We start from the raw sequence: 13,090 nt of genomic DNA on the forward strand, positions 1-13,090 counted from the left end.
CGCGTGTCTTCATGCTACTACTCCTGATCGACTTGTACTGGCGGAGCTGGTGGACAACGCTATACAACGCTATGACAGTACAGGCAGTGCTATACATTCACTGCCATGCAAATAACGACACACAACGACACAATTAACAATGCGAAGTGTTGAAGTGGAGGAGGAAGCCCAGTAAGCGACCTGCTTTTATTGATATGAAAGCATCAAATGGCCCCATCGAGCGAAAAAGCCGGCGTCTGTAGCAGCGAAACAGCACCTAAATTCGCATTTGCTGCGACGCCAAGTCACGTGAGCGCCTCGACAGGGCAGAGCGGGCGAAAGGGCCACCTGCTGCATCGCTGGCGCGCCAGGTGTGGCGTGAGGGGAGAGGGCAATGCCACGACGCCACGTCACCGTCGCTCTCGGAAGCATGTGTTATCCACGCGTTCCTTGACCGCGCAAGCTCTCGCCTGCGTTCCACCTTTGCCTTGGTAATCGCTATAAACGTATAAAAGAAATGAGTTCGAAAGGAAAAACGTTGTCGGTAGTGAGTTTCGAATCTACGACCCCATGCTCACAAGCCAAGTATCTTACCCGGATCGGTGGATGGGTGGATGCTATGAGTGTCCCCTTTGGTACGGGGCGGTGGGTTGTGCCATCAAGCTCTTGTTATTACATTGCCTAATCTCCTACCTATGTTCAAAAAAAGAAAAAGAAGAAAATCCCACGAAGAATTCACATCACCAGACTTTCTGGACCCTTACTGGGAACTTTTTTTTTGTACGCCTCCGTTGTTTGTCGTTTCCCTACTTCCACCAATCTTCCAATCACCCCTTAGTAATCTCTATTGCGGACATGTTTACTTACCCACTGCTCTCGCTGAACCAAAGGGCGTCAAGGAAACAAGAGGTGCCTAAATCGACCGCTGGGCAGATACTTTCACATACTAATAAAACATGCTCGATCGTTTACCTAGCTTCACCGCAGCAAGCACTTGCTTCTTCCTTGTATCTCGCTTTATAAGTGCGTATTCTAGGGCATCCTGATCTAGCTTCGAAAAGTAAAGAGCTTCCCTTTGAGTTATGATAAATTATTTCTTTCCTAAACGCGTTTTTTTTTCCTCTTGAGTAGTTGCTCATAGCAGTTTTCCATTGCTGCCACCCATGAGATTATCTCAGCCTCTCTCACTTTCCGCTTGACTTTCTTTGTTGCCATGTTGCTCATCATATACCGGTCACATACTTGCTGGGAAGCTTCCTAGTTATTTTCCTCCACCACGAATTAATGCTTTTCCTGCACAAATACCTGAACACTCTCCCAGCCCATTACCATATTTCCGACTTCCTCAGTAGTTCTTCATAATCAATTTTAGTCTGAGCTTCCCTCACTTCAAAACTTGTCCAGCCCATATCATCCTACACAGCTTCCTTAGTAGCCTTCCCGTGAGCGCCCAATGCGAGGCGTCCCACTGACTTTTGGTTGCCATCGAGTCCATCGTACCCAATGGGCTAAACGAGCGCCTCGTAGATATCAAGCCTGTGCACTGTGCTTTATGACATCATGCTACTTGGACCGAAATTTACATTGCCAAACTGGGCGTGACGAAAACGGTGACGTCAAAATCAACGCGGCTTACCCGAGAGCGACCCCAGTAGATTCTATGGCAGTCGGGCAAAGCAGCATGAAGTCACGGATCGAAGTGCACCGGCCTTGTGGTATCTTGGAGGCGTCGGCCAAGCATCTCAACGCACTTGCTTGACCGCGAGGAGTACATAACTCGAAGGACCGCTCAGCGGCGTTCCATTCACGACTCATGAGAAGTTTACTTAGGTGTCCTCGGATCTTTCTCGTGATTAATGAGATTGATTATATTTATTGGCGTCTCTTTAGTTATATTTTATGGGTTTTTTGATGCGCGCAAAATGCTTCGTTTGTGTTCATTATTGTTTTAGCTGTTTAAAGTATCCTTAAACGTGTATTTGGCGCTGAAAGAGCCTATCTTTTCTACGGCGTTATTTTTTCGTGATACCGCGACAATAAAATTAAATAATAACCAAGAAGATCCTCGCGGTAGGGTGATGTTTAAGAGTTCTAAAGACAGGAGCTAAGTGCAAAAAAAAAAAGCCAGGTCAAAAGTAGGCGCGGTCGACACAGGTGCTTGAGCGAACGAACGAACGAACGCCTGTGTGTCCACCGTGCCTTCTTTCGTCCTCGTGATTCCTTGCACATAACTACTTTCAGTCGGAATGTTCCGGCAAGCCCACATCGCTAGCCCTTGAGACCACGTTGAACTTCTGGCACTCGACGGCGACGAAGATGCACATGACGATCACGAGGCACGACAACAGCGCCACCGCCACGATAAGCACCTGATCATCGCTTGAGTCAAGGAAGTACTGAATCCGGCTTTATCAGATGAGCCGTTTCGCACACGTATACACTCGCTGCTGAATGGGGCAGTGTCTAGCTCTGACGGAGGGGGGGGGGGGCGGTATTCTGTAAGAGTTCACCTAGTGAACTGTCCGTTTCGGCCGCTGCTGATTGGATGCAGCTGTACGAGCGAGGAGGAGACGAGCGGTCCCAGGCAATCAGCAGCGGCCGAAATGGACAGTCCACTAAGTGGACTCCTAGAGAATACCTGCCCTGTTGACACGAAGAAAATCGACGCATCAAATATTGTGACGTTCCCTCACGTGAGTCGTACACCAATTATATAAGCATACAAATACGGTAGCGTCACATCTGCACAATGAGACCACGAGTCAGCATTGTTGAATGAATGAATGAATGAATGAATGAATGAATGAATGAATGAATGAATGAATGAATGGCGCTGCCCGCCGCTGCGGTGAAATAGTGGACTATTGGGAGCGTATACGCTCTATTTCAGTATCATAGTAACAGCGCCGGCTTTGATAAGATCTTTGCACGCCCGTTCATGGACGGCCATTACCGAAAGGATACGTCTCTAACGACTCGAGTGGTGACATCAAGGAGGTGGGTCAATGGGCCCACTCTTAATTATACGGGCCTTTCCCTCAGAGCCAGAAACCACGCTGTTCGTTCCCCCATTACCACGCAGGGGGCGCAGCTATACGGCAGCAGCCATCTGCTCGTACCGATCATTTTCCGGAACCATATGTCAAATCTGGACCAGCGGCCCCCATAACGAACCGCGTGAAATCACAGGTTCGTTAACCCTCCCACCAACTCCCTCTTGCTAGATATCTTCTTTTTTTTTCGTCTTTGTCTGGTTTCCCCGCTTGTTGTTTTCCATGTTCCTCTTTGGCTCCGGTACTTAGGAAGACGAGCGAGGAGGAAAGCAGGTCACGTGGTTCTGACGCCCTACGAGACCCATCGCGCGCAAGCATATGAAAAAAAAGAAAACAAGGAACGAGCCACGGTTAAGAGCAAGAGTGAGCGAAAACGTTGGAAGGGGTGGGGGGGTGATTTTAGCATGCTATGGCCGAAGGCCTGGAGGGGGAGGGAGGGAGTAGAGACCTCAATAGTCCAGAAGCAATAGAAGAAAGAAAAAAGTTGAGCGAGTATAATAGAGAGGCGATTAATAAATACTGTCAACACTGCAAAATGCGATCAACGCTGACTTGAAACTTTGTCCGACCACTGCACTCGAAATAATAAAAATTCAGAAGAGAAACAGAGAAAGAAGTGCGCATGTGGTGGAAAGGAGCATAAAATAAAGTGAGGCTAAGAAGCACTGCCACTGAGGTTAACAATCGAAAAATTTGGGGAACAAGCGCACCCGTAAGAAAAATAACAAATATATGTATATTTCAAATAACTACGCTGTAAGGCACAATACAGACCACGGTGCTATAAAGGTTCTAAGTTAAGACATAACTTATTTGCGTTGCAGAGCAGATCACGTGAGGCTGAGAAAGAGAGAGATAGCAGACAAGGAGGTTTGGGCAGTGGACGGGACAAGCGGAACGGGAACGAGTGACCGCGGCGCAAGCTCCAAACGAGGATGGCGGCGCTGGTGCGAGGACTCGGAGAAAGAGATTTCGGGTGTGGATCGTTGGCTACGCCTCGTGGGGAGACAGACTGCGTAGCAAACGCACACAACGCAAACGAATCGAGAAAGAACGAAAAGCGAGCAGACAGGTAAAAGGCCGGAACAAAGGCACAGAAAAAAAAAAGAAGAAGCAATAAAGGAGGCTGACCCGCTCTCTCTCCTTCTCTCTCCCCACACTGCTTGGCCCCGTCCGCATGACTCACGTAATCGTTTTCAATTACGGCGCTACGCCCATTGGGGGACCGTTGGAGAAGTACTAAATTATGCATTCCGGCAATCGCGGCGCGAGCGCGTGCAGACAGCGCAGAGCAGCGATCGACGCGGAACAAGACAGCTCGATGTATACGGAAGAGTGAAACAACGGCTCGAGCATGAGGTCGCGGGATCGAATCCCGGCCACGGCGGCCGCCTTTCGATGGGGGCGAAATGCGAAAACACCCGTTTGCTTAGATTCAGGCGCACGTTAAACAACTCCAGGTGGTCGAAATTTCCAGAGTCCTCCGCTACGGCGTGCCTCATAATCAGAAAGTGGTTTCGGCACGTAAAACCCGATAATTTAAAAACAACGGCTCGCGTCAAAAACAGGCAGGAGACCGCGAGAAACGCAAGGGGGCAGGAAAAACGAGAGGCGTCGCGGACGCTCCTGCTCGCGACACTTGTATCCCCACTGAGCACATAGGGTGAACTGACGTAATAACGAAATAGTTTTATTCGATGTATCGCCTTTATTCGAAGTTCTGCGAGCTGCACCTTATGTGCCGGATTATTCTGTGTGAAGTAGCGCGAAGCGGGAAACACGCGTGAGAGGGCTCGGCGCAGCATACACGGTGGACCTTTGTTTTTCTTCGTGTCAACCTACACAGCCAAATAGCGCTGCGAAGGCGACTTCGCCGCGTGGCGGCAGTTTCTCGAGGCTGTGAGTGCATCACCCGATCGTAACCGACTGACGAAACAGCTGAGATCACGAGTCTCCGGACTACAGTACATTGCATTTCCGGATTTATAGTATGGCTCTTTGAGAGTCTTTTTACTTTTAACGAAGTGCCTTTATAACAAACTCCACCTTCTGTCGCGATGATTTCGTTATAAAGACGGAGTATACCATACATATACCTCGAGCATGTCAGAAGGTTTCGTTAGCTTATTCTGTGTGGCTACCTTCTATGTATGCTTGATGCGCTGTCATCAGCAAGCTGATGAGCGCGGTGAGGTCAACGTACACACACACACACACCATATATATATATATATATATATATATATATATATATATATATATATATATATATATATATATATATATGTACGTATAGCTGAACTCACCGCACGTCTGTGGCTTGAGGCGCGCTATAGAGCCCCTATGCGCGTGGACAAAACGGCGCGGTCTTTCACACAGCGCGAACAGCGCCACGAAAGGTAGGATTACGAAAGAAGTAAGGATACGGGTAGCACTATGTTCTTCATGTGGGTGTCGCTGACGTACGAGCTGTACCACGAAGCGCCATCTCCATCCGCTGCAGAGGGGTCAGAAGCAGCGTATTCTTCGGCAGACGCATCGGCTCTCCCACCGTCCCCCATGGCCCGGCCTCGAGATTTCGATAGCGCCATCAGCCTCATTCTGCGCTCCAGCTGTAATGTCAACATTCGAGAGACCTGGAGTCATTGTCCCATCGCGACACGCTTTAGGTTTCGAGCATTCAGATTCAGACAGTTTGTCAGGCAACGAAAAATGCAGGAAGTAATTGGTGCGGTAGTTATGCAGAAAGTATCGATGAAGTACATGTGCGGCGCCGCACTTCCTTCTTTTATAATTTGACGCTTCGTAAGCATGCAGCATGAAAATCTCCGCAAGCAGGCTGCTTTTCATCCTTCACAGGCGTTTATAGCATGGGTTTTTCGTTTCCTTTTTGTTGCGTTGATGCTGTTCCAAAAGTAGAAGTACTTAAAGCTAGGCCGGATATGAAAATTAGCACGTGGTGGCCTGTGTTCTCCTGCACTAGCATACAATATGTATGGTCAAAGCCGGATTCGAACTTCTGCCATTGTTGTTTTCTGCACACCACGGGGAAATTAGTAGAAGCCTCTACATATACAACACACTGAAGGCTCTAAACACACCGCTTCACATAAACTTCAACGGGCACTATACCGTATTACAGATCGGACCTGGAAAGGCGCGTGCTGGTTAAACAGAATGAAACAACTGTGAGGAGGAGATGCACGAGGCTCCAGCGAAGCCAGGCGGCTGCCAAAGTCAAGAAGCTCGAGGGCATACAGCTGATTGGACCAATCTCGCGTTACCTCTCCTCGGCGGCGCTTCTTGGGAATGTTGGCGAGGAAATTCTTCTTATGGTGCCGGTGGCGGTGGGTCGGCGAGGAGGAGTTGGCGGCAGCCGTGGTCACGCCGACGTAGACGGTGCACATGTGGTACACCATCAGGTCCGGGTTGAAGCTGCCGTAGTCCAGCGGTTCGCTCTCCCATCCCGGGTCACACAGGCACCACTGGTTCGCGGGATCCGGACGTCCCTCGTGGCAGTTCACCTTCTGCGGGTTTTGTTTGGCGCCATGACGTCACAGACATCCTTCGAGCGGCAACAGCACGGGATCCATTTCCGACGTAAACGCTCCCGGTGTGGCGTTCATTTTACGCTGAGCGATGACTAAACGCTGTAATTACGATCGAAACAACGTGTGCGTAACCAGTTTCTGTTTAAAGTGAATGTACAGGCCGCCATTGGAATCTGAACCTGGCAACGTTTAACGTTAGAACGCTATCTAGTGAGGCGAGTCTAGCAGTGTTATTGAAGGAATTAGAGGGTAGTAAATGGGATATAATAGGGCTCAGTGAGGTTAGGAGGACAAAAGAAGCATATACAGTGCTAAAAAGCGGGCATGTACGGTGTTACCGGGGCTTAGCGGAGAGACGAGAACTAGGAGTCGGATTCCTGATTAATAAGGAAATAGCTGGTAACATACAGGAATTCTATAGCATTAACGAGAGGGTGGCATGTCTTGTTGTGAAACTTAATAAGAGGTACAAAATGAAGGTTGTACAGGTCTACGCTCCTACATCTAGTCATGATGACCAGGAAGTCGAAAGCTTTTATGAAGACGTAGAATCGGCGATGGGTAAAGTCAAAACAAAATACACTATACTGATGGGCGACTTCAATGCCAGGGTAGGCAAGAAGCAGGCTGGAGACAAGTCAGTGGGGGAATATGGCATAGGCTCTAGGAATAGCAGAGGAGAATTATTAGTAGAGTTTGCAGAACAGAATAATATGCGTATAATGAATACCTTTTTCCGCAAGCGGGTTAGCCGAAAGTGGACGTGGAGGAGCCCGAATGGTGAGACTAGAAATGAAATCGACTTCATACTCTGCGCGAACCCTGGCATCATTCAAGATGTAGACGTGCTCGGCAAGGTACGCTGCAGTGACCACAGGATGGTAAGAACTCGAATTAGCCTAGACTTGAGGAGGGAACGAAAGAAACTGGTACACAAGAAGCCAATCAATGAGTTAGCGGTAAGAGGGAAACTAGAGGAATTCCGGATCAAACTACAGAACAGGTATTCGGCTTTAACTCAGGAAGAGGACCTTAGTGTTGAAGCAATGAACGACAATCTCATGGGCATCATTAAGGAGTGCGCAATAGAAGTCGGTGGTAACGCCATTAGACAGGAAACCAGTAAGCTATCGCAGGAGACGAAAGATCTGATCAAGAAACGCCAATGTATGAAAGCCTCTAATCCTACAGCTAGAATAGAACTGGCAGAACTTTCTAAGTTAATCAACAAGCGTAAGACAGCGGACATCAGGAACTATAATATGGATAGAATTGAACAGGCTCTCAGGAACGGAGGAAGCCTAAAAACAGTGAAGAAGAAACTAGGAATAGGCAAGAATCAGACGTGTGCGTTAAGAGACAAAGCCGGCAATACCGTTACTAATATGGACGAGATAGTTCAAGTGTCTGAGGAGTTCTATAGAGATTTATACAGTACCAGTGGCACCCACGACGATAGTGGAAGAGAGAATAGCCTAGAGGAATTCGAAATCCCACAGGTAACGCCAGAAGAAGTAAAGAAAGCCTTAGGAGCTATGCAAAGGGGGAAGGTAGCTGGGGAGGATCAGGTAACAGCAGATTTGTTGAAGGATGGTGGTCAGATTGTTCTAGAGAAACTGGCCACCCTGTATACGCAATGCCTCATAACCTCGAGCGTACCGGAATCTTGGAAGAACACTAACATAATCCTAATCCATAAGAAAGGGGACGCCAAAGACTTGAAAAATTATAGACCGATCAGCTTACTGTCCGTTGCCTACAAAGTATTTACTAAGGTAATCGCAAATAGAATCAGGAACACCTTAGACTTCTGTCAACCAAAGGACCAGGCAGGATTCCGTAAAGGCTACTCAACAATAGACCATATTCACACTATCAATCAAGTGATAGAGAAATGTGCAGAATATAAGCAACCCTTATATATAGCTTTCATTGATTACGAGAAAGCGTTTGATTCAGTCGAAACCTCAGCAGTCATGGAGGCATTACGGAATCAGGGTGTAGATGAGCCATATGTAAAAATACTGGAGGATATCTATAGCGGCTCCACAGCCACCGTAGTCCTCCACAAAGAAAGCAACAAAATCCCTATAAAGAAAGGCGTCAGACAGGGAGATACGATATCTCCAATGCTATTCACAGCATGTTTACAGGAGGTATTCAGAGGCCTGGAGTGGGAAGAATTGGGGATAAAAGTTGATGGAGAATACCTTAGCAACTTGCGATTCGCTGATGATATTGCCTTGCTTAGTAACTCAGGAGACCAATTGCAATGCATGCTCACTGACCTGGAGAGGCAAAGCAGAAGGGTGGGTCTGAAAATTAATCTGCAGAAAACTAAAGTACTGTTTAACAGTCTCGGAAGAGAACAGCAGTTTACGATAGGTAGCGAAACACTGGAAGTGGTAAGGGAATACATCTACTTGGGGCAGGTAGTGACCACGGATCCGGATCATGAGACTGAAATAACCAGAAGAATAAGAATGGGTTGGGGTGCGTTTGGCAGGCATTCTCAAATCATGAACAGTAGGTTGCCACTATCCCTCAAAAGGAAAGTGTACAACAGCTGTGTGTTACCAGTACTCACATATGGGGCAGAAACCTGGAGGCTTACGAAAAGGGTTCTGCTGAAATTGAGAACGACGCAACGAGCTATGGAAAGAAGAATGATGGGTGTAACGTTAAGGGATAAGAAAAGAGATGATTGGGTGAGGCAACAAACGCGGGTAAACGACATCTTAGTTGAAATCAAGAAAAAGAAATGGGCATGGGCCGGACATGTAATGAGGAGGGAAGATAACCGATGGTCACTAAGAGCTACGGACTGGATTCCAAGAGAAGGGAAGCGTAGCAGGGGGCGGCAGAAAGTTAGGTGGGCAGATGACATTAAGACGTTTGCAGGGACAACATGGCCACAATTAGTACATGACCGGGGTAGTTGGAGAAGTATGGGAGAGGCCTTTGCCCTGCAGTGGGCGTAACTAGGCTGATGATGATGATGATGATGACACGACACGCATTTCGGTCGCAGATAACTGCTGTCGCAATTGTGATATAGAAGCGTCTGACACTTTGCAACGTCACGCCGAAGGTACATGGTGAAAATAGTAGCACGAAAAAAAAAAAACATCTTAACTCAACTCAGCTGTACCAGTAACCGGGGCTGTTTTTTTAACATATCAATTGAAGGAGTTTCACAGGACAATGGATACCTTAAATCTTTATCAGAGATTGAATAAGCGATGTCATTGTAGCTCCAGAGACAGCTCCGGCTCAACCACTGCTGATATCTGTATTCAGTTATGGTGCAGAACAAGATATATCAAGAATTCGACGAAACCTTGGCTGGTCAGGTAGCATGTTTAACAGAACAAAAATTACGGTTACTGACCGAGTCAGTAGTTTTAGACGATCCGGAACCCTTACGGGTTCCTTCTTGGACCAGATATAATGCGGTCTTTTCTGACTCCCTTTTGCTCCGAGCTTGCCTGTTTACTTTATTCCAGCCATGACACTACATTATTGTCTTTCAATGTTCACATACTCTAGAAAAAAATGATCCTCCGCCTGACTGCAGCACGAAGATATTAGTACACAAATGATATACCCACCACAGGTTCCTCAGAAGAGAGCTTTGTAAATAATTCGGCTTGGTCCAGGGATCGAACACGGCAACAATGTCCTGCCGGGGCAGTCGCTCTGCTTTTAATGAACCTTCGACCACCTTGCTATAGCCTCAGCAGAACTAATCTGCCAATGTTCTTGTATACATATCTGTTACCGCATTTCGCTAATATTTCTGTCCCTTCTTTTATAATCTGCTCCCTACTGCACCGCCATATTGAGTCCTTTATTATGTGGATATTGCTACGAGGCACGTGCGATCCCCGCGACAATGTCGAATAGAGAAAATCGTTCACATAGAACGTCTAGAAGATGTCTTACAATTGGGTAGCCGTGCATGGATCGAAGCGGCGACTTCTTTTCCTGGAAGCTCTCGAAGAACTCCAACTCTTCGTCCGACAGAACCTCGCTCACACGTCGGCAGGTATTGCTGCCAGCCAGATACACCTGCGGCGTGTGTAAAAAACGCTGAAATGTGCGCCGTGTCTGAAGGTGCTACCACGCAGTTCCTCAAAAACAGAACTAACCAGAAATAGCCATCTAATATTTTCACCGCCAACGTCGCCGTGACAATACCACCTAAAACACCATCACCTGTTCCACCGTTGCAATATTGCAACGGTCAAACCAGCCTTTCAATATTTACGTGCCTGCGAAACTCGTATTCCGGTGACACCACGTTATTACGTATACTTGCCACTTCCGACTATGTTACCGTTCCAGGCAGCCCTGCTATTAAAGCTTTCTATGCTTACGGCATATTTTTGTAAACCGGTATCAGTGACTTGGAAATCCTAATGGCGATACAGATAGTCGCTAATAGTTTGTCTGTAGTCTCAAGTTATAATGAAACGAATTGGACAACTTATGTTAGCCAGTGCAAATTCTTCTTTGTCAGCACTTTCATTCCAATACATGATGAATTCGCTTCGTCAGTCAGGGGGATAAACCGAAATTTGTATCACACAAGTCCTCGCGAACCCAGATGTCCTACAGCTGTAGAATGCGCTTTCTATGCTACAAAGCAAAAGGGCGCGATTTGTCACACGCGCCATGAGTGCACGCCATGCCAAAGCCCGCCGTGGCCGCACAAACTGCAAGGTCATGTTGATAGTGAAGCACATGCATGTATGCACATATATACACATATGTACACACACATTCACAGAGACAAACCTATGGCTGAATCCCCCAAAACAGCATGTGGACATCAGGCATGTATACATTATTTATGCGAGTAGAAATCCAGGGTTAATTCTTGCGACCAGTGTTCTTTTCCACGCATTAAAATATTAGTAATATTTTCCCAGTTTGTGCAGAGTTCCTTCATTCTGTTCTGGCATTATCCTCGTAATACAACATAATAAAATTGTTTAAATGAATCCAGGTCCGAATTTTGTATTAATATATATTTTTCTGTTCTGCATTGTTGCCTTATTCTTCGTTGTCTCGATTGTTGTCACTTTACGTATTTGTACGTCGTTTCGCACGGTATTTGTCGCCCTCCTTGCTTGAGCCATGTGTCTGCAGCATTCAACAAATAAAATAATGAGCATGCATCCAACGTGACGGGGAATCAAACCCTTGCACCCATGTTCGGTAGCTGAACGCCACCTAGACGGCTCTCTCTCTCTCTCTCTCTCTCTCTATATATATATATATATATATATATATATATATATATTTATATATATATATATATATATATATATATATATATATATATATATATATATATATATATATATATATATTGCGCTCGCGACGGCGAGCTTTAAATACACGTGTGGTGGGAAAATGCGTATAGTTGAAAACTATGCAATAATTATGACCATCTGGTGCTCACAGAAATATCTGACACGCGAATTGGACAGCGATAGGTATGTAAAAGTTAATGTAATGCACTTTTCGGGTAGTTTGTCAGAGCTATCGTCCTTACTTGCCACAAAAAGTCGGCAAACAAATAAAAACTTCATTTCTCCCTACAGCAACGATTCGACTCATGAAGGAAAAGAACCAGTCACAAAAGACAAAAGGACAAGAAGAGATGTTCACACCACAACGACTGGACTATCAACAGTCGTTGTGGTGTGAACATCTCTTCTTGTCCTTTGTCTTTTGTGACTGGATCTTTCCTTCAACGATGTACCAACTGGCCCGGATGTCAACCATTCTGCAACGATTCCACTGACTCGACATAACGGTCCGACGTAGGCGTTAGCCATGGGGCAACTAACCACCTTTTATAGACGCGTGTTAGTATATAGTGCACGACTGCTTGCGGAAACTAAGTGAATTTTTTTTTCAAGACAGGCGACTCTGCCCTCACCATCTCCTCCTCCGCGTTGTCCCAGCAGTTGGCCGTGGGCTCGCAACGCTGGCTCGTCTCGTTGAAGAAGTTACGCACACCGTTGTACTTGATGTCGCACAGCACGGGCTGACACGACCGTGTCGGGTCCAGGTCGGGGCTGCGGCAGGTCTTCAGCTCGGACGGACTGAAGAAGTCTGGCAGAAGGACCGCGAGAGTAGCACCGGAAAAGAGCAATTAGAAATCCCGCAGTGCTCTCTACGTGACATTGGCATAAAGCTTGCCCCCATCACTTCACCCGTTTCACAAACCATAATAATAACCATCGTCATCGTAATCATCATCATCATTTTATTTTCATGCCCACTGCAGGATGAAGGCCTCTCCCAGCGATCTCCAATTACCCATGTCTTGCGCTAGCACATCCCAAGTCGTACCTGCAAATTTTCTAAGCCGACATTCTATAGTCGACATTAAGAGGGAAAAAATGGAGCTGGGTAGGCCACGTAATGCGTAGGACAAACATAACTGTTGACCTAGTAGGGTTACAGAATGGGTGCAAAGGGAAGGAGATC

At 46.8% G+C, this 13,090-nt stretch overlaps 1 protein-coding gene across 1 annotated transcript in view; it reads right to left on the reverse strand.

Annotated features, from left to right (window-relative positions):
- Nucleotides 1–1,861: 1,861 nt before the first annotated feature.
- Nucleotides 1,862–13,090, reverse strand: part of LOC126523038 (uncharacterized) — a 31,718-nt gene continuing 20,489 nt past the window's right edge. Inside the window, exons 7-11 of the mRNA XM_055066276.2 lie at nucleotides 12,537–12,712; nucleotides 10,529–10,654; nucleotides 6,317–6,559; nucleotides 5,459–5,644; nucleotides 1,862–2,348 (exon numbers count right to left, since the gene is read on the reverse strand). Coding sequence (XP_054922251.1) covers nucleotides 2,217–2,348; nucleotides 5,459–5,644; nucleotides 6,317–6,559; nucleotides 10,529–10,654; nucleotides 12,537–12,712 — 863 coding nt within the window. The 3' untranslated portion in view covers nucleotides 1,862–2,216. The remainder of the gene's footprint in view (nucleotides 2,349–5,458; nucleotides 5,645–6,316; nucleotides 6,560–10,528; nucleotides 10,655–12,536; nucleotides 12,713–13,090) is intronic.

This window comes from Dermacentor andersoni, chromosome 6, assembly GCF_023375885.2.
Source record: "Dermacentor andersoni chromosome 6, qqDerAnde1_hic_scaffold, whole genome shotgun sequence".
Taxonomy (NCBI): Eukaryota; Metazoa; Arthropoda; class Arachnida; order Ixodida; family Ixodidae; genus Dermacentor; species Dermacentor andersoni.